We start from the raw sequence: 22,572 nt of genomic DNA, 5'->3' as shown, positions 1-22,572 counted from the left end.
ACTAAAACAACGTCATTTATCCCACGTAAGATTGTTTCGCCTCCCTTTATTCTTCACCCACAAGAAACACATTATTTTTATTTCTTCCACGAGTCCGGCAATGTCGATCCGACCCCCATCATGAACCAATAAATTTCTCTTTTTCCATAAGCACCAAGTTGCAACTAGGCACACCGCATAGACGACCTTCGCTTTCTCCGAGGACATGGGTGTAAATTTGTGGAGATCCAAAACATCCCGAAAAGAAAACAAAAGTGGAGGAGGAACCTTACACCATTGAGCAACCTCGCTCCACATCGCTTGAGCCATACTACACGAAATAAATAAGTGTTCCACGGACTCCTCCAACTCATTACAAATCGGACACAACCGGGTGCTCACCGAAATTCCCCTTCTTTCTAGAGCATCAAAAGTTGGTAAACGACCTAAAGTCGCTCTCCATGCCACAATGCCCACCTTCTTTGGTAAATATTTACTCCATTCAAACACGAAACCCGGGTCATTATTAGAACGGGCCGAAATTAGTTTTTAATGGACCGGGCCGAAAAATCCTCACTATCTCCCCCGACCCACACCACCCTATCTACACCGTTTTCCAAATGAACTTGGAGGCAGATTTGGAGCAACTGCCTCAGTTCCAACACATCTGATTCGCGGGTCGGTGACCTAGACCAATTCCAATTCCCACAAATGAAACCATCAGCCATGAACAACCTATTGACCACAACACAAGTTTTATTCATCTCCAAGGCGAAGAGACTCGGAAACCGAACACATAATGGACCCGACTCCAACCATTAATCAAGCCAAAACCATGTACTTCTCCCGTCCTTAACTATGTTCCGAAAACTCTTATTTAAGTCAATACCCAACGATAGAAAATTAGAATTTAGGCTTACTATTTGGTGCCACGGACACGGTGCGGACATCTTTGCCGGGATAGCAGACCATGATCTTGATGAACTATGATTAGCCCAAACCACTTTCCACCACAACCTACCTTTCTCGTTTTTGAACCGCCACCACCACTTAGCAAGGAGTGAGAATTAAATAATATTAATTCTATTTGGTTAAGGCCCTTGTGATCCAAATCTAGCATGTATTTTCACGTCTCTAATTTAAATGTTTAAGTTCTATCACTGTTTTTATATGTTAAAATCCCGATCGCCCTTCATAAAATTTTGGTTAATCACTCAATGAAAAAAATCTTTGGGTCACACCAGCCACGTTACCTTCTATATATTCGACACGCTGCATGGGTTTATGATGTAGGCTTCAATCGAAAGCATGTACGGACCACGGATAAATTGTTCGTCCAGAATAATGGGTTTGATGGTTCGTCCAAAATAAGCAGGTTAAACGAGTTAAGCCGCAAATCTAACTGCTTAACCATGTTTGTATTACGTAAATAGGGTGAGAGGGGCACCCTTAGCGTTCCTTTCGTTTCCATCAGGTTGTGCTCGATTTTCACCCTTAACAAATCAGGTTCATGCTTCAAGTATGGAATTCGGTTTATGAAGCTGATCAAATTGGTTTGAGAAGAATGAAATGTTATGTTTGTTTTTATTGGTTGGTTTTATAAATATTCATAATCTATACATCCTTAATAAATCTCTATGAATCTCTTTACAAACATCATCATCATCGTACTCAGTAAATCTCAACAATAGCAAAGCTATGATAGGATCTGAGGAGGGTAAGATGTAGACAGCCTTACCTCTATCCCATAGGAATAGAGAGGCTGCTTCCGGTGAGACCCCCGGCTCGATAGTAGTTTTGCATCAAGCCTTGGACATAAAGCACATAACACTCAACCATCGGCACACCGGCCGATTGGTGCATGTGCCCTTGTCTTTTGGCTATCAACGCCACCACATGATGCCTGATTAACCTTCCGACATTTTTAACGTTATTTTCACGAGATTAGTCTAATAACGTCAATTAGTGCAATTTCAATTTTGCTCACCCAAGATTCACACATATATACATTATATGTGCGCCGCAAGCAGGGCTTAATAAATCTCCATGAATCTCTTTACAAACCTAGCTAATAAATTTTCATAAAGTTTTGAAATATGATATGACAATCTCCCCTTGGTCAGTTTCATCCTCCAGAGTCTCCATACACCTTTAACACCCACTTATACTGAAACCCGTTAACGAGCTATTATTGAAGTGTATTCATTATTACATAGTTTTAACCTTTTCAGTTAATTGTAATCTAGATGTGTCAAGTTTAGGAATTTACATAGATATTCATATGATGTATTAGTTAGTAACCTACTTTGACAAAATTACTAATTAATTTATTTCTCCATAGATTCCTAAACTATTGTTCCAGTTTGAATTTCCATGAAACATGTACTCTTTTAATAAAACTTATAATTACTTTGGCAATACTTGTGCATTTTTTCAACCGATTGCTCTAGTTTGAATTCCCATGAAAGAATTCAAAGCAATATTTCGTAGCAACAAGCCGAAATTTAACTCTATTTTGGTTGCTACTAGTTTCTACTTCATTTTTATTAAAGATATAACGTAATCAGAATTATTTTAACAACTTTGTTAAGTGATATCATGCAAATTTATTTCATCACGATCAACAACATACAAAATTATTCACCTTTTGCATAATGGACAAATGAATATGCATTAACACAAGACACAAACTCGACGAACACAAAACACCAATTGAACACTCTACTCAGACTGGACAGCAGTTTGGACGGAATTGCCAAAAGAATTCTGAAACACAACCGGAAACAAAGCATCGGTCTGACCAAGAAACGTCTTGCCGTCCGAATTTGTGACAAGTCCGATATTATAGCAACTAAGACTGGTACTGCTGTTCGAACCGCATTTAAACGGACATAACTGGATCTGGTAACTTCTCGTTCCCGGCATCACATCGGCTTCCACAAACTGAAAACAGCTCTCTTGTGTGTTCAACTCACCGCCGGCAGTAACGGTCTTAACAGTTTTAGCAGCAGCTGCTGCGACAACTTCCGACGATGATAGCTTCAAGTACGAGTATGAAAAAACAGATTCATTAATCAAAACTAAACCAAGATAACCGACCCATACTAATAACTAGCGCTTCGGTTTTTGTCTTTCTCTTTTGTTTTTGAAAACTAAAAAGTAGGTTCGTTTTCAGTAATGCGTTTTTCAAAACTGAACCGAACCACACTAAACTTGTTTATAGTGGTTTTTTTTAATCACTAACGGATCCTTCAAATGAGCTACTAGTATAAATTCAACACATCGGATACACTTATTTAATTCATCACATGTTTATTATTGCGTTTATAAAACAAAACTCATTAAATACTTGGATAAAAAATTTTAGATCAGTATTTATTAGTAAATGGTTAATGAATACTTTTAGCCAAAAGCTTTGGTTCAAATTCATTATTTTATGCTAATTTTATTTAGGCTAAAATTAATTATTTTGGACCAATTTTATCCTGTTTAGATTTTTTCAAGCCCATGTATAAATCATAAAGTATACGTAAAATGATTTTTAGTTAAATATTATGAGTTAATGAGCTGAGCCAAGGCTAGCTAGCTTAGGCTCGGCTTGGCTCGTTTACAATATAGCCATATTCATGCAAGCTTCGATACGCAAGCTATTTGAACAACCCTAGTAAAATAAAAAAAAATGAAACCAAACAGTTTTCTAAAACCGAAAGTTTCAGTGTTAACCCAAAACCGACACATGCAAACCTTCAATGTCTTGGATCCCTGGCATGGGTCTGTAAAACTTGCTTCAATGGAAACCGGATACGATTCACGAATGTAAGTTTCATCGAAAATGATAGGTGTAACGATGAATGGGACGCCATAGTTGAACTCAAAAGGTTCTTGTGTGACATCAAGTGGACATGCGTCTTTGTTGGCCCGGGAAAGAGTGAGACCGCCTCCGGTGCCACGGAGGAGTGGGAAGATGTAGTAAGGGACACCCTTCAGAAGCTTGTTGCCGGCGGAGTCGTATGTTACGTCGGAAGCTGTTGACAGAAGTGAGTGTGTGGTGATGAAGATGAAGAGGTTTAAGGAAACCAAAGACAATGTTGTCTTCATGAGGATAAGATAATTAAGAATGATTATAAAAGTGTCTTTAGAAGAGCCAGTTTGAGGAACACAAACATGGAAATTCTTGGTATTTATAGAAGGATATGGTGTTATCAATTGTGAATTTAATCATTTATGATTAAAGTTATCATAGTTTTTTTGTTTATAAATATTCACATTCAAATCATAAAAAAATAATATGCATTAAAAGTCTTATGTGCTATATTTAAAGTGTGGCGGTTATCTAAACGACTATGTATCCTGTTTAAAAGGTTACGTATAAATGTATTATAATGTTTAATTCCTTTAGTTCTTAACTTATTATTGCTTATATTGAAATGAATGTGTGTAAACGTCTTTATTTATTTGTTAGAACATTTAAACTTGTGTCTGCATAGATACAATTTAGATACATTATATAAAGATAATCATAAACCTAATTTTCATACAAAATTATCTATATAATAAGTAGACTAAGGGGCTGTTTGGTTCATTCAAATCTGAATGAGCATCTGTCCCATTCAGCAACAACATCAAGTCTGAATAATTCAGACCTAATTTTAACCATTCAGATGTTTTTCTGTTTGGAACCAAATGGTCTAAAGTCTGAATGAATCAGATGTTTACATCTGAATGCTTCCATTCAGATGTAAACAAACAGCCTCTAAGTGTTACGGAGGTGGATGGAGCACCTTTAACTTATATAACCCCTTTCATTACACTTATTTTTTGAGTTGGTTAGTAAAAACTCACTAACTACATGATAATGATGTGACGTCTACGTATCGCTTAAACTAACCAAACCATAACATGATATTTGTCACATACTTGAAGGCAAAAGAAAATATAAATTAGATCATATAATAATAAGAAATACGGTTTGGAAAAGAGATATTTTGTTAAAAGTTATTGGTCATGCATGTGCCCACATTTAGTGCTACTTCAAGATTTGTGTATTCTGTTTTTTCCCAATAGAACTTAAATTCTTATACCCTACAAAAATTAATGTCTCTAAAAGGATATATTTTTGTAGGGGCTACAACTAACTTAAATTCTTATACCCTTTTGATTTGAAGGGTGGTTGTGTTGTGTCATTCTTTAAATTCTTTTCATTCCATAAGTAGAGTTGTAATCATATAAACCCGCTAGAAGGGTACCAAGATCATAGCTTGGGTCATCATTCGATGATCAACTAGTACTAACAAGTGTATTAAGTAATTAAATGTTTGTAAATATCAGAAAGTATGACATACACAAACACATATATATGCAAGAAGTACTAGAAACTAATCTTGGCCATTAGAATGTTTAGTCAATCCATTATATTCAAAAGGACAAATTTGTAAATATTATTAATAACTTAAATGGTTTTTCACAACAATATGTTGATTTTATAAAAGGTTATCTTCTTATTCTTAGTTACTTTTTTTATAAATATGAAGACATGTTGGTCGTCTAACATGTCAATTTACAAGTAATTTAACATCCGTTAGCTTAAAAGACCTAACGTTAATTTACAAACTCATTACATAAAGAATGTCCAACGCAATATTGAAGGTAAAGAACGAAAAACCTCCAAATTGATATATGTATTTGGTTGGGTCAAAGAATATTTACATATAAACTTTTGTGAGTTGTTTGTATGTAAAATAAAGAATCTTAATAAATTGTCATTTTATTTTCTTATAATTAACAATTTTAATTAAAGAAAATACAAATATTATCATCCGTTTTATTTCAGAGACACATTATTGCTAGCGAAGAGGAGTTATATGCTTATAAACCATGCACCATCATAACCTGTCACTCTAATAAGTAATCACCATCCCGGTTGAGGCTCAGGTGCACCACTCGGTGCCCATGCTCCCGACCCACCAAACACACCGCATAGAAGCAGGTTTTCTGGTGGAGGGTTTTCCTTAGCCGGGTTAGGATCATCATCATGAACCCGAATATACAACTCTTGTCCCAAATACCAACGTTTCAAATGTTGTGATCTCAAGTTCCACATTCCAGGATTGTCTAGGAAAACATACACCGCCGTCCACCATCCAGGGTACACTTGGACGGTGGAACGAACCACAGGATCATACAAGTTGTAGGTGTTTCGAGATTCCGGTGTCCATTCTCCATCACCAAAACTGAAAAAAAAAATAATAACTATGACTTATTGATTGATAATAATATATACTTACAATATACCAAATAGGGCAATCACTAAATCGGACTGCCCTTAATTTTTATATATTTTTCTTAAAAACAATTTGTAACATTTTACTTGTGATTAAAAAAAAAGTAAATTGTTTGTGATTAACAACGGAACTTAATGTTACAAGTGTCATTAGTCACATTAACAGTATAGATTATTATTGACCAATGAATTATAGTTTAAACTATTAGAATTCGATTTGCCTTATTTGTTGTAAAAGCTCAAGTTTGATCAGCACTTACCCGACAACGTAAAATCCATAGCCATCTAAATGCCAAGAATCCATTAAAGTGAGATCATTTTGGAAGATGATCTCGTGCCACCCTTTATGAATCCCATTCACGACCGAAACACCAAAGGCGGCCTCGTCTTTGATGGACTGGATCGGGAATTCACCTAGGTGGTAAACTCCAGACCCGTTGACGAAATAATCAGCCAGTTTCAATGGTGTATCTGGTGTGAAATATGATATGTTATTGACCGCGTAGTGGTACGAGCCGCTAATATTGGCCTGCGATCCGTGAAGGATGATCGTTTCCGATATGGTCACGTTAGTCACGTTAAATGTCCCTTGCGGGTTAGGCCGTGCTGCTCCTGCTGTCATATTCCATCTGTTTAAGAACCGAACACATTAGTTCAAAGATTTTGAAACCTCTAAAGAGCACTTATGGTTTTAGATGTTTATTCCTTATAGTTATTATTATTTTTTTTTAGACCAGGAAATTTTTTACTCTTCTTACTTCCTTAGGACTTGCGCATGGGACTTACGGGTGATTAGCAGAGTTTGTCTCTGTCATTAGATCACCAACCTCAAGGCGTTTAATATTATTTAACAAAAGAAATTACCCTAAAGTTTCAAGCCCCATGTTGACTACATTGGGCCAGTTTAGGCCCAAAATTTTCTAGCAAAAACTTTTGAATTTTATAACTTTTGACATATAAACACAAACCGAGCTACATCTGGATAATGGGTAAACGTGCAACAAGCTGCAACGCTATTGTGAAAACCGAAAACCCCAAAACCCAAAACGAACCATTGTGAAAACCGAAAACTCCAAAACGAACGGTTTTTAGAAACGCAAAAACTGAATTTTCTGTTTTCAGTTGTTGAGTTCAATACCAACCTACACACCACTACTAGTTATTCAGCTTTAGCGTTATTATTTTTTGTTCGCTTTGAGCTCAAAAAGGGTTGGCTTCCAGTTAGGGGTGGAAAATGTGACCTGTTAAAGGGTTGATGTAAAATGTATAATGGGTCAGAATTGGACAATTGGTTAAACTAAAGGAAGGAAAAAGTTGGAATGGGTCAGAAAGTTGATATTTCTTGAGGTTTTTATATTTTTTTTCTCCTACAAATGCGGACAATGGATGAAACTTTTTAGTTTTTTTACATTATTATTTTTTTATTTATATTTTGATTTATGATTTTTAATATTTATTTGAATTTTTTTCTAAGGGGTTTTGATATCTCAATCCATTCTGACTCATTCAACAATTTTCTTCTTTTAGTTTGACCCAATCTGACCCATTATACATTTTATCACCCTGCTTGCGGTTCATGCATATAATGTATATATGTGTGAACCCTCGGGTGGGCAAAAGTGAAATAGCACTAATTTTGACGTTATTTTACTAATATCGTGAAAATAACGTTAAAAGTGGCGGAAGGTTAATCAGGCATCATGTGGTGGCGTTGATAGCCGAAAGACAAGGGTACATGCACCAATCGGCGGTGTCCCGATGGTTGAGTGTTATGTGCCTTATGTCCAAGGCTTAATGCAAAACTACTATCGAGCCGGAGGTCTCACCGGAAGCAGCCTCTCTATTCCTAAAGGGTAGAGGTAAGTTTGTCTACATTTTACCCTCCTCAGACCCTACCATAGCTTTGCTATTGGTGGGATATACTGAGTACGATGATAGTGACCCATTATACATTTTACTTCAGCCTATATCAACCCTAACTGGTCACATTTGCCACCCCTATTAATGAAAAGAAAATATTACACACCGATACTTTTAAAGTGGTTTTAAAATTTTCACTTATTTACCTGATTGATCTTGCCTGGTTTACTGAAAACTCAATGTCCCATGGGTCAGGGCCAGTGGGGATCGGTCCACTAACACGAGTACTCGATTTAGTGTAATGCAACACGCCTTTAGCCACAAGCGGGCTATCATCTGATGTGTTTAACATCTTAGGAGTTGCTACAATGTAGTAATCAGCATCATCTTGATCTGCAGTTACTAGAACCGAGTATGACTGTCCTACATGCACGTCTAGAGAGTCCAACGTTGTCTGGTTCGTGTACGAGCCTTCGGTCTCAACCAACAGCATCTTGTGGTTTTGAATCCTGAAGTTGAAACTCAATGTAGTTCCCACATTGGATACTCTGAATCTATATGTTTTACCTAAAGTTTTAGAGCATTAGAAGCCTTAGAATAGTAGAGTTGACACGTTATTTATATTTAACTGTCATGTAAAGTTGTATACCTTTAGTGACCTCTACAGACTCGTAAGGTTTTGATTTCGAATGCCCATAAGGCGACTTTCCGTTGATCAACATCATATCGGGAACCTCGGTTAAAGCTTCAAGATTTGACCTAATGACCTTTACATGAAAACAAGATAAAATGTAAGTACACTATAAAATTATAGATAAGATGAATATAGTGACGGAATAAGTGAAGGTCCGTCGCACATACCTTCTTACTAAGTGACTGCTGAAAAGTCTGGGACGAAATCTTATCTCAAATAATTTGTATTTTTCTTAGGGATTTATCATTCCCGGTCGGATTTAAAGATTTAATTTAATTTCTTTTTAAAATATTATTGTGATGTCATTGATTCGTCGGTAACCAATGATCGGTCATTCTGTCAGAATTTTTTTTGTTTTTGATAGTCAATTTTCTAGTAGTGATATAGATAAGGGAAATTACCAAAATAGTCTTGACGACTTTTTATTTTATAATTAAGAAAATGACCAAAGATGGAAATTTGTCGCGCCAAATGGAAACTTGGCGTGCTATGTTAAATCTACAAAGCGAAAGTGATCCAACCTATTGCCCCAAAACGACACATGTCGTGTCTTGATTGATTGATACTTTAAAACATTAAAGACTATTCTGCTTGTTTTCTTGGTTAAAATGGCTATTTTGATGATTTTTCTAAAAGGGTTGGTTAAATATAGACTGTTGTACCTTATAATCCGCGGTAAACCAGTCACCGATGAGAAGATCAAACTCGGCTTCGGGTTTTGCAAACGGGACATTGATGACAATACGATTATTGACCCGAATGGGCCCGAACCCTCCCGCAAGTTTTTGATAGTTGATAGAAGGAAAATAAGTGAAAGTACCAATCTGATCTTTAACTACAAATGCATAAGTCCAGTTAGTGCCTGGTTTAATGGCACAGTTAGTCCCGGAAACTCCATCTTGCCACGAGTTAAGCCTTTGTTGAATACCATTCCAAGTGAAAAGAAGGGGTTCGTCTAAATAGTTGAAAACGGTTACTTTAACAATGTCGTTGGTCGTGGCGTTAATAAGAGGACCCGGGAACTGGCTATTAATGGTTATAACCTGTCGCAAACACACGAACACTATCAATGAACATAACATAATAAAATATAAAAGAACACCAACGTTGTCTGAAATATATAATACTAAATGCATATAGATTTTTAAGTGACAGAAGTTACCTAAGAAACATTGTATATAGACACGATTATTCAAACATTAAAGACTGATTAACGGGACATTACCGGTTGCCCAAATGTATCGTCACTATCAATATCCCAACGTAGATCTATGACTTCCGAGTTTGTTGTCGCAAGTAAAACCACGAGAAAAGCTAATATGGACCATACCAAAGAAGCCATTGTGAGTTGCATAGGAACAAAAGGTGCATATGTGGTCTATGTAACAAGGGTGGTGATGGAACTGAGGTTTTGTATGCATGCCTGCAGGCACTAAGGTTGATTAAGCTCACAAGACAAAACTACTTTGGTTTTGACAGTTTAGTTGATATCGCCATCGGCATACGAAGAACCAACTGTTTCTTGTCATTTTATATATGTCTAGATGTTAGTAAGTTAATATCTATGATTTAAACAACAGTCTATTTAGCCATCTGTTTATGTTGTCATGTAACTAAAAGCCATGGTTACAAGATTATATCAAGATTTGACCTGCTCAAGTCTTTTTTTAGTTGATGGGAATTCTTAGAAAATCTTGATGGAATCGCTACTACGATCTAAAAGTAGGGATGCGAACGAACCCAAACCCAACGGGCAACTGGCAATGACAACTGACAAGTATTCGGGTATGGGATTACTTTTGAATTTTTTACAGGTATGGTATTACACTATATTGTGATAGCCGGGCCCTATTACACAAAACATGTATATCTGGTCACCCGTAAACATTTATTTTTATTTTTATTTTGTTTTATTCTTGGATAATAAAAAATCGATTAACTAATTCACTGATATTTAGTTTATATATTTATAATTTTCCTGAGTAATAAAACTTATAAAAATTAAAATAGCAGAACATATATTTGAAAAATAAAATAAATAAAAGTCCCATTATCATCTCTACCTAAAAGGTGGCAAAAAGAAAAAAAAAATCATTTTTATTTTGGAAATACATAGTTTGACCTGAGAAGTCAACATATCTATACTGTATAAAAACATGTGAAAGTTTGAATAGAATCAATTTATTTCATTTCAAGAGTAAAATTTTAAAAATTTGATCTCAAATGTCAACCTTTGTATTGTCTCTGGAGTTAGGATCTATTAGCACATTGATAGATTTATGAGCAAACAAATCAAATATACTTCAAAAACATCGTATAACTAAAAAAACACGATAAGATAATACATAACTATTTACTGCCATCCCATACCGGGGCTTTCATTCGGACATCATAAACCGAAACCGTTCAAAACTTCAAAGTGAACTCTTAACGAGCCCAAACCGCGACAAAAGATTCAACAAATAAAAAACATATACCTATGCAATTTTAACCTACAAAGCATTATACAATAACTCCCAACTTCTTTTCAAGCATCATATCCTGGTTGACCATAGAAAATGCAGCAACAGGTTTGACCATCTCGAGTCAAACATCAGAAAGGAAAAAAAGAACCATATAAGACACGCTTCCAATTAAGAGCAACAGTTTTCACTTCTTTTTTTTATGGAAAGTTGCTTCTCCTTCAAGATTTGTCTCTTCACTACTACTGATCCTTGTTCAAGCAGACCTGGTTTATCCAGTATCTGCACAATATCAAAACTTTTACCAGTCAAACACGAACAGGTTAAGTAATGGGCCAATGAGTTATGCTCAAAACAGGTAAATGTCTGTAGAGGTGAAAACGGGTCAGAATGGGCTGACTCAATTTTTTCTAAAAATTCTAAACTTATAAATTGATTGCAAAAAATTTGATCTTTTCAAGAAAATGATTTGGAAAGTTTTATGCTATAGAAATACACTTTTGAGAGACTTTCAACATGTCTGACCCCGTTTGACCGATTACCCTTTTAACCAAGTTCTTTTATCTAATCCGACTCGCTAAAAAATAAAACATGAAAACATGTATGCACCTTTGAAGAAAGATCTTTAAAGCATTGTTGTACATTTGCTCTTGTTCTAGCACTGCATTCATAAAACAAACAATCATGTTCTTTTGCAAGAGCCATTCCCTCTTCAACCGTTACAGCCCTCTCAACATCCTGAAATGTGTCATCATGATCGTGAGACGGGTTAATTGGTTGATAAAGATTGATAATAAAAAAAAAGTGCAAAATTTTTGGTTCATAAACTCACCCGATCGACCTTGTTTCCAACTAGAATCTTGACACAATCAGGGTTTGTAGAGTAGAGATCAACTTCTCGAGCCCATATTTCCGATAAGTTTGTAAAGGTTTCTCTTCGAGTAACATCATAAACTGAATATCACAAATATAACGAGTGTTAATCATCTTTCATTTTAACCATGAGAACCCGTTATTAGAAAACTCAAACAACTCCCTCCCAACCAATTAACGGAACCAGTTAAAACTAAGAATGTAAACAGACCAAGTCACCCAATATTGGCTTGCTAAAAGCTTGAATCGAGCCAAGCTTAAACGAGCTCAAGCCTATAAATTAAGCTTGAACAATACACGAGTCCAAGCCAAAGTTTCACTTATCAAGCACAATCCAATTTGCGAGCCTATTATTTATATAGTTTTTGTTTAATATATTATGTATATATTTATATAATAATAGTTATTATTATATATAAAAACATGGCAAAAATGACTAAATAATATATATTACGTTATATATAAAACTTATAACAAAACTGTGTATAAATTTATTAATAAATAATAAACATGCCAAGCTAGAGCCTGGTTGAGGCCGGGCTCCGCTCGGCTCATTTACACCCCTAGTTAAAACTCAAGGAGTTATAGGCAAGAACCAGCCAAAGATTGATTTAAATCTAAATCAGTTGTTTACCACTACACCATCCCTTTAAAGTTCTTGTTAATCATCTTATAACATTCTAAAGTTGTAAATTAATTCAATGGCATACCAAGAATGATTCCATGTGATCCTCGATAATATGAGCTTGTTAGTGTCCCAAACCTCTCTTGTCCCGCTGCAGCACAACACCCGTTCAAAAATGGTATTTTTTTTCCACCAATTAGCAGCTAATAATCTTAAAAACGATTATATATAGTTACCCGTATCCCAAATGGTTAGTTTCAGTCGTTTTCCATCAACTGCGAGCATCTTCATCTTAAAATCCACCCCTGGAAATTGACAGATATTATTCACATTCGGTTAATTACGGTTTAAAATCTGTGTGCCATTTTTATCAAAGACCATGTGTGCATGCCTAATATTATAACAAATGATTCATGACACATTATACCAATAAACACAAAAAGACTATCTAAATGGGAACATATAAGCATACATCATGAGCTTTTGTCTCAAAATCCTAATTTAGGGGACCCTTTTTGTAGTCTACTGTCATAACATATAATAAAAATCAAATCTTGGAATCATCTTACCACATGCAAATACTCATATTTTATTTAAAGAACAAAAAAATTGGAACTTTGATTGAATCTATTCACATGACTAAAGAATAAAGATAACAACACTATTGATACACATGTTTTATTTTATGATGAGTATTCATGAACAAGAAAACAAAAGGATGACAAGATAGTTTTTATAGCTGAAATTGGATAAAAGATAAGGTCAAAGTTAAAAAAATGATAAGTTAGAGAACATGGGTTGTCAGTGAGTTTCCCATAAAAGCCCATGGATCCAACACAAACAATTATAACAAGAAACAAAAAAAGATCAATATCTAGATGAAATATCAAGAACATACTGTTGTGGTAGGGTAAATCCAAATTTAATAATAGTTTTAAAGAGTATCTGGGTAAGAAAATCCCAGATAGAGTGAAAAAAATCCAATAATAATAATAATAATAATAATAAATAAATAAAAATGCTTTTTGGTAAATGATTTCCCATAATATTATAGCAGTGCCCTACCAGTCTCATATACACGTCCAATACATAACCAGTTTTAAGTAGAAAATCGCGAAAACCATGTCAAATTCAAATCAATAAATGTTAGTGTTTAAATAGTTTTCGCAATTCTAAAGTGTACAAATACACATATTGATAATAGATTTCCAATAAATCATAGAAATTTATACATAAACTAAAAAATCAATGGTGTAAAATCACCATTTAATCTTATAAACTGCTTGATTGTAATATAAATTTTCAAGAGAATCAAATTACATAAGTGTGTGGGAAACAAGGTATATCTATACTATTCTGAACAACAAATACAAAAAATTATCAATTAGTCTTATCTATCCCCAAAATCACAAAATTTTATATTAATATTTAAAAAAAATCCTATCTCAGTAAAAAGAATATAGATATATAGATATAAATTTATAAATAAATCATAAGAAACATCACTCAAAAAAGATCAAAGCTAAAAAAATTACCATATAACCTTATAAACTGCTTAATTATAATAAAAAATTTCTAAAAAATTCAATCACACAAGTGTAAACAGTGTATACCATCTAATCATATCTACTCCTAAAATCACAAAAGTTTATATAAAAAAAACCTATAACTCAATAAACAGGATATAGATATATAGATGGTTACATTTGAAATTCAAATCAATAAGAATTTATACATCAACCAAATGATCAAAGCTAAAGAATCACCCTTTAATGTTATAAAACTAATCAAATGAAAATATCAACTAAAATACAAAAACTCATATACATAAATATCTAAAAAATTCAAGAAACCTTATAACTAACAAGAATATAGATATACAAATATAGATACATAAAAATGATTGAAACTGAATATTTACCAATAGTAGGAGAAAGATCTTGACAAGGGTCATCAGAGTTAGATATAAAACTTAAAAGAAGACTGCTTTTGCCAACACCTGAGTCTCCAATAACCAGAATCTTGAAAGAATAATCATAACTGGTGGGACTGATCTGTGATCTTTTGAAGCTGCCTTTGATTTCTCCATTGTTCATATATGGTGTTGCTGATGGAGACGATGAACCCATATTAAAAAAACCAAACTTTTATTCAAAAGATTTTGAATATTGATTATGGCTTGTTTGTTTCTCTCTCTTGCTGTCTGTCTGTCTCTCTCTCTCTCTCTCTCTCTCTAGAGAGTATTATTGGTGAGACAAATGGAGGAAACTGTTGGGTCTTGGCGGGTTAAATTTTTCATTTTTTTAAAAAAAGTTTATTTGTGTTATGGAATATTAATTGGTGGGTGGTCCTTGAAGTATTTGATTATTTCTTTGTAGACCTTTTAATTATTTGTAAAGAGCCTTTTGGTGTTTCTTTTCAACTAATTAAGAGGCTGTTTGGTTCATTAAGATCTGAATGAGTCTCTGTCCCATTCAGTAACAAAAATAAGTCTGAATAATTCAGACATAACTTTAACCATTCAGATGTTTTTCTGTTTGGAATCAAACTGTCTGAAGTATGAATGAATTATATGCTTACATCTGAATGGTTTCATTCAGATGTAAACAAACAGCCCTTAAATAAGTTTCGAAATTTGAATGGTTTATTAATTACTTTATACATCATGCTTATATATATGGGCTAAACAAACCAATTATGCATCTAACTTTTGGGTTATTACATGTGATTATCATGATAAACTCGATTACTTTGGGTTACTTTGGGTTATAAGAGATTTATTAATGTCACCCATATGAAAGTAGCTAACTTATAACCGATCATAGGGATCAACATCACCCGCCATTGGTGTTAGTCACAACGTCAATGACATGACCAGTGTCAGTGCTATTATCAACTACTTAACATTGTATTGTCATTAGTGGTGGCAAATGGGTTGGATTGGGTTGAAACAGGTCATGGGTCGAAACAGGTTAGGGTTGGAATGGGTTAATTAAAAAAGGATTGTTTTAGTTCGGGTCGGAACGAGTTAGGGTCAACAGGTTCGGGCCAGAACAGGTCCAGGTCAAAACGGGTTTCGGGTTGTTTTTTTTTGTTCAACGAAAACAACGGACGAAACGTTTTATTTTTTTACTTTTTTTTTGTTTTTTTTATAATTTTCGTTATATTTTTTTATTAATTTTTTTAGGGTTTTATTAAGATAAAAAACCCTTAAAACAAATAAAAAAAATCATAACTTAATATATAAATAAATAACGAAAAAAATAAAAATACTAAAATGTTTCTTCAGTTGTCCTCGTTCATAAAAAAACGAAAACTCGACGAAAACGAAACAAAAACCAAAACTGAACCGAATTGATCAAAACCGAAAAAAGATCAAAACGAAAACTAAAAAACTGAAACTGAACATAAATGAAACTGAAAAAACCTTACCAAAACGAAACAAAAAACCGAAATCGACTCGTCTAGTGTGAAAACTCGAAAGAAACCAAAACCCAACCCGTCAAATGCAAAAACTCGTGTTGGCAGAAAACCTCATCCGAGCCAAAACCTAAACCGATCTCGTTTCAATCCAAAACCCGTTTCAACCCAAACCAGCCACTTTTCCTTAAGACATTAACCCACATCGACTCATATCTTTAAATTTGTCGACCAAGTTTTACTCGAAAATAAGAGATTGAATTTCAAATAACCCATTTGACTCATTTAGTTAAAATCTATGACCCAAACTAACTCATATAATTTTTAAACCAATCCAAATTAACCCATTTAAAGTGGTTTGGTTCAAGATTGCCACTTGTAATTGTCATTGTTGCCCCATCTTCACTACGTGCCACTACCATCACCAATATGTCGTCACCGTCATCACCTAACAACCACTACAAACACTTATTGCCATCTTGTGGGCATTGCCGCCACCAAAGCCATTATTGTTGTCCAGACTACCAATTTCACCTATCAGTCGCTTATCACCAAGGCCACTGTTTGCGTGGTAATGTAAATTTACCCGTTTTCGTCCGAAATATTTACACTAGTGTAATTTAGCCGTTTTCGGTCGAAAATTTGAGCCCAACCCCCATCGTTTGTGAAATTTTGTATACATTTTGAGTCCGGCCCCACGATGTCTTAGTCCAAGTTTCGCCACGGACGATATCAATATATGTTAAAGTATGCACATATATATATATATGATCATGTGTTATGGTACTTTTATTTTTATATATCCAAAAGTGAAGAACATTGGGAATTAAATTTATGATAGTATGAGATTGCATTCTAAGAAAATAAGATTTAGGGAGACTAATGTTTCATAGTAGTTCAAACATCAATATCATTATAGTGAAATGTCAAAACTTGTTTTTTTCCGTAAACCTACGAATTTGCAACAATGAAATGAAATTTATACAAAATGTAAACAAGTAAACAAATTGTTGACCTAATGATTTTGAGTTTTATAGTCCATACATAATGTAAAGAAAATAAAAAAGAATATTGAATTATTATTTGTGAGCCTTATTAAGATAATATTAACTGTATACTCATTGAAAATGTGGACATTTGTTTTTAAAAATTCAGATTTTGTTCGACATTTTACACTAGTGTGTGGTGTTAGTTGATCCATGATGTGGATGCGTATTTATTTTTAATGTTAAATCACATCGTGTGCCTTTGCACATAGGGTAAAAGCATCATTTTTATTTTTCTTATGCAACAACCATGGTGAAGAAACACGTATCCAATCTTTCTAACGAGTCCTAAATCTGGTGAGTCCAAAAGGTAGGATACTATAACAACCAACATGATATGAGCATAATCTCCTAAAGTCTAGTGATCGGAACCTGCAAAACAGACACCGTGAGCTCGTTACGGGAAGGACAACATGGGGGGTCTTCCCGTAACCACCCTGCGGCGTGAGAATAAGTACGGTTCTGATAGAGAGAAAGTACTTAAGTATTTAGAGTAGATAGTTGGGAGTGAATGAATACCTCATGAAGATTGAGAGTGTATTTATAGCCGAAGAGTATGGGAATGTAATTGGGTCAGCTGTCCCTTTCTAGAAGATGCTCTCGTAACCACCTGGATACGTGCCCTCATATGATAGGTTGAGCTATACGTTGCATGTGCATGGGCGTAACAACCTGGACGCGTGTCTTAATATGATAGGGCGCTATGTAACTCTGGCCATGTGCACGGTTATAACAACCTGGCCAGCTGTCATTTATTTATTGGCTAAGAGATTACGTATTTCCCAAGAAAGCATCTTGGTAAATCTTCTAGAAGGCAATTGGTTAATTACAACCTGGCCAGTGTTTCTTCTGCGTAAAGTTTTTATGTGGGTGAAATTTTGGACTTAAGATATATTTGGGGGGTTTTGAATTTTGGAATTTGGTATAAATATCTTCTGTTGGTGGTGTGGATAGCCATGAAAAAGGACAAGTTGACCACTTGTAGGCGCGTGAACAGGTGATGGGACATTTATGCCGGCTGTCACTATACCCAACTGTACACTTTTTTCTCTTTTTCGATTTTCCCGCGTGACGTGGCGTCTGCTAAATGGGCGACGAGTTTCACTCTCCACTGTTCATATCCCATCGCATTAATTGCGATGGGTATAAATAGTGGAGGTTATCTTCTTTTCGAAGTTTTATCACCCTTGATTTCCTTTAATCTTCTCTTCTTTTCTCTTAATCTTTTGACTAAGCATTCGATTCCATTTCAAGATTGCTCGTTGTTTCCCTTTTTCTATTGGACCCATGGCTAGTAAATCGTTAATTCCCAATATCGACGATGTCGAAATTAATTGGAATCAGGCTGAGTACGAAGCATTACTTCGTACTTATGGTATTCCACCGGAATGGGGACTAGAATTCCCTACTGCCTGATCTGTGGCCAGCAAGCCTCCAGCCGGGAAGATGGCTGTCTATGCCCACTATTTCACCCATGGGAATCTTCAGTTTCCCGTGACCAAGTTCCTGATGAAGGTGCTGAGTGCATATGGGATTCATCGCTTTAGTTACATCCACTTACACTTACACAAATTCGACATTTCGAATTTGTTTGCAAGGCGAACGGGATGATCCCACATGTTGATCGTTTTCCGGTTTTTTACCGGCTGGTTAATCACGACGGATGGTTCAAAGGTATCCCAATATATAGAAGGGTTATTGGGACTGATCCTCTCGAAGGCCGTGAAGAATGGAGAATCAAATTCTTCTGGATTTCGGAAGATGTAATTCCAAATGTCATGGTTCGGCGTCCGGCCAATGAGGCGCTTCCGGAAGTGGTTACGGCACAACATGAAGGCCGAGATTGGTTTCGTCTTCTAATGTTGAGTCCTTCCCCGATGCGGGCTATCCGGGAAGAGGCTTTAGTGTCAGCGGGTATGAGCCGCCTGTGGCCATATCCCGGCTTTAGTGTGAACGAACGTGAGCCTTATACACTTTGCTTAGTTTCCTTCATATGTAATACTTGCATTGACACTTGTGTATGTTTCAGGTGAGGTAAGTATGATCAATGCCCTATTTGAGAATAAGGTTTATCCTCGCAAGAGGATCCGTGACGCGAAGGATCCTCCTGTCCTGGATAGGACTCGAGGAAATTTTCTTTTTTCAACCAAGGTGTGCGCGGAACCAAGACTCTCGGAAGATATCTTCCACACAGGTGCGTACATCCTTAATCCTCGTCCGCTTAATATCCATACTACTGATGGGGTGATCGTGATTCTGTCATCAAGTGACGAGTCATCATCCCAAGAAGATTACGATTCTGAAATTTCTGAAACGTCATCTGTCTCGCACGCGTTAGCAGAATTGGAGCGGAAGCGAAGACTGCAGTTTGCTGAGGCAAGTGACGCGGGCGTAAGCCACACGGATGCCGAAGGAGAGCCAGCGACGAAGAGGCGTCGGACTCATCTCCCCAAGAAACAGAAGGTCAGCCTTGCTGAATGCATGAAGGGGATGGCTGGTAAGTTAAAGTAACATTTTTCTTTTAAATTTTATGCTTTAACTAATGTTCATGTGCGATCTTGTTGTGTAGATTCGTCTGTAGTAGTTGGCGGAAGTACTGTATCAGATAAATTACCGTCCCCAACGCCTGAAGACGAGAAATTACCATCTCTGACGCCGGAGAAAGAAGATAAGCCACTGACTCCTCCGTCTGAGGAGAATCAAGAAGACCCGCTTCCTCCGCCAGAAACTGAAGATCCCCTGGCCTATCTGTTTGGGACTGGAGATGCTTCTAGTTCCAAAGGAAAGGACCCGGTTGTGGATGAGGAGGCACCGAAAACGCAAGAATCTCCTCCTCCACATCCTCCACAATTTTCCCTCTCATCTTCACCATTTCCCATGGATGAAGAGGAGGGTTCTCATTCCCGACATCCCTTACCGAACGTCGAAGGGGTGGCGACACATGATGCACCCCATCAATCCTCCTCTACCCCACTGCGACCCCGAGCAGCAAGTTCTGATTATTACGAGGAGCCAAATCCAGGGGAGGATGATTTCATGTTTATCCCTAACTGGGATATCGGGAAAGGATCCCGCTTCACCGATCCATACGTTTGTGCGACATTCGTCAATCAATGTGTCCCGCCTGCGGAGCAGATCCATCAGCGCGATCTTTCCCGTCATGACCTTTATATGGACTATTCTTCGTCCTTAGCCAACACCATGGCTTGTGGACAGGAAATTTTACACGAATGGCGGTCGATGGGGAGAGGTGGGGAGAAATGACCTGATCCGCCGAGAAGGCTAAAAAGAAGCCGACGAACACCGTGTGGCAGCCAACACAGCCAATGGAAGTTATCTGTTGCTGAGATTGCTCTCAAAAATGAGAAAGATAGGCACACAGCTGCTGCACATCAATGGGAGGAAGCTTGTAAGAAACAAAACTCTGTTCTTCAAGCTGCCCGGGATGAAGCCCAAAGAAAAAAAGGAGGACTTGGCCAAGGCACTTGATGCCAATTCGGCCTTAGAAGCCCAAGTAACCTGCCAAGGTACTATAATTCAAGAGCTTGAAGCGGAATCAAAACTGCAGAAAAAGCAAGCTGAGCTTAAGGATAAGAGGGCTGACGACATGCAGGTCGCTTATGACTCGCTTCTGTAGGCGCGTAATGAAGTGGAAGCCGTGCAGCTGAATACCTAAATGATAAGCAAAAGATAGCTGACGGGTTCCATGAACTTAAAGAACGGGCGGAGTGGGCGGAGAGGGAGCGACGGTGGCTGTTGGGCCAGGGTCTTAACGTGGTATGTTATCCCACTCTTCCACTGTTATATTATTTTTGTTGCCAGTCGTTTAATAAATTTCTCTTTCCATGGCAGGTTATTAAGCATATTAAGGAAGGTACGGAACTAACAGATAGCCTTGACTTTCTGCTTAGTGCTTCCTCCCAATCTGGTCGTGCTACGGGTTTTAATGAAGGCATGGTGTATGCTCAAGCCGACCGCTCGTTTGAAGAACACCCATTACACGGGCTTGATGTTGCTTAGGAGTATAAGATGTGTCTTGAAGAATATGACAACTTATCATTTCCTTTGCAAGACATGCTTTCAGAGTTTGCCGCGGCAAGTGATGGCGTGGATCAATTGAAGGAGTATTTGGAGGAAGAATCAGAAGACATCCCGCCTACACCTCCAGAAGACATTCCGTCTACACCTCCGGAAGATGCGTCCGCCCAAGACCCATAGAATAAGTTTTAGACTTGTAATTTCTTTTCACAATTCTGTAATTATCTTTTTGATTTGAATGAACAAAAATCTTTTTTGTCATCTTGTGAGTCTTGAACTATATCATACTTAGGATATTATCTTGTTAGATACTTTGAATTATCCATATTTGAAATTTGCAAGTGGGATGAAAATGATGACGTGGCGGAAAAAGAAATGTCGCAAGACAACTGACCAGACGTGTATGACGTCCTTTGGCAGTCTACTCTTACCTTTTCGTCTTTCCCGCCTGACATGTCAACCCTCGATTGGGCTGCTTTTTCTCTCTCCATTGGCATCCAATAAGTCGCATTAACTGCGACATGTATAAATAGATCGGACCCAACTTCTATTCATTCTTATCCCCTTCTAATTCTTCTTCTTTTTCTCTGCAAAACTAGATCTGAGATTTCGAAATTCATTCTTAAATCTTCAGATCCAAGTTCTATAAGAACTCGAGTATACTTGTTCTATTCTGATGGCAGGCAACAAGAAGAGCGCCCCTGCTATCCATGAGGTCGTTGTTAACTTCAAGGAGAAGAACTTCGACGATACTGTTAATGTTTACGGCTTGGCGCCGTAGTGGGATCCTGAACGCCCGGCAGACGGTGCTATTGCTACTAACCCTCCGGCCAAGAAAATGACCGTATATGCCGATCATTTTACCACAAGGAACTTCCGGTTACCCGTGACAAAGTTTGTTAATGCCGTCTTGACGGCTTATGGTGTCCATCTATCACAGGTCCATCCTTTTGGGATGTTACGAGTTCCTCATTTCTAGTTTTGCTGTCAGGCCCGCGATATGGAGCCCACAGTTAGCTGGTTCGCTCTTTTTTACAAAATGATGAGTCGTGACGGGTGGTACGGCCGAGCCACTACCGGAAAGGGTGTTATCGGTACCGAATGGTATCGAAGCCATCACGAATGGAAGCCCAAGTTTTTCTGGGTTCGGGAAGACGTTATTCCATTTACGATGACCCGTCGTAAACTGGACGATGAGATGCCGGTGGTCCGTGCCACCACACAGGTGGATCTTCCATGGTTCAAGACCCTAACCGGTACACCTACTTCGATGCAGGCGATACATGAGGGAGCAC

The 22,572-nt window shown here is 36.8% G+C and overlaps 3 protein-coding genes across 3 annotated transcripts; all 3 read right to left on the bottom strand.

Annotated features, from left to right (window-relative positions):
• Window positions 1-2,634: 2,634 nt before the first annotated feature.
• Window positions 2,635-4,168, bottom strand: LOC143625941 (kunitz trypsin inhibitor 5-like). Its single transcript, XM_077096152.1, has 2 exons — window positions 3,724-4,168; window positions 2,635-3,018 (listed from the first exon to the last, which is right to left on the bottom strand). Exons 1-2 carry the CDS (start codon window positions 4,075-4,077, stop codon window positions 2,701-2,703), a joined length of 672 nt encoding a protein of 223 aa, XP_076952267.1. The 5' UTR covers window positions 4,078-4,168; the 3' UTR covers window positions 2,635-2,700.
• Window positions 4,169-5,887: 1,719 nt separating this feature from the next.
• Window positions 5,888-10,367, bottom strand: LOC143625940 (monocopper oxidase-like protein SKU5). Its single transcript, XM_077096151.1, has 6 exons — window positions 10,039-10,367; window positions 9,476-9,856; window positions 8,769-8,886; window positions 8,326-8,686; window positions 6,520-6,888; window positions 5,888-6,209 (listed from the first exon to the last, which is right to left on the bottom strand). The coding sequence occupies exons 1-6, from the start codon at window positions 10,165-10,167 to the stop codon at window positions 5,888-5,890; spliced, it is 1,680 nt and encodes a 559-aa protein (XP_076952266.1). The 5' UTR covers window positions 10,168-10,367.
• A 720-nt stretch (window positions 10,368-11,087) lies between these two features.
• LOC143625939 (ras-related protein RABC2a-like) lies at window positions 11,088-14,986 on the bottom strand. Its single transcript, XM_077096150.1, has 6 exons — window positions 14,695-14,986; window positions 13,010-13,078; window positions 12,859-12,924; window positions 12,108-12,229; window positions 11,885-12,013; window positions 11,088-11,557 (listed from the first exon to the last, which is right to left on the bottom strand). Exons 1-6 carry the CDS (start codon window positions 14,900-14,902, stop codon window positions 11,447-11,449), a joined length of 705 nt encoding a protein of 234 aa, XP_076952265.1. The 5' UTR covers window positions 14,903-14,986; the 3' UTR covers window positions 11,088-11,446.
• Window positions 14,987-22,572: the final 7,586 nt, after the last annotated feature.

This window comes from Bidens hawaiensis, unplaced genomic scaffold (assembly GCF_021521415.1).
Source record: "Bidens hawaiensis isolate Kalapana, Puna unplaced genomic scaffold, B.hawaiensis_p1.1 tig00004269_1, whole genome shotgun sequence".
In the NCBI taxonomy this organism is placed as follows: domain Eukaryota; kingdom Viridiplantae; phylum Streptophyta; class Magnoliopsida; order Asterales; family Asteraceae; genus Bidens; species Bidens hawaiensis.
This window is presented reverse-complemented; position numbering and strand designations above follow the sequence as displayed.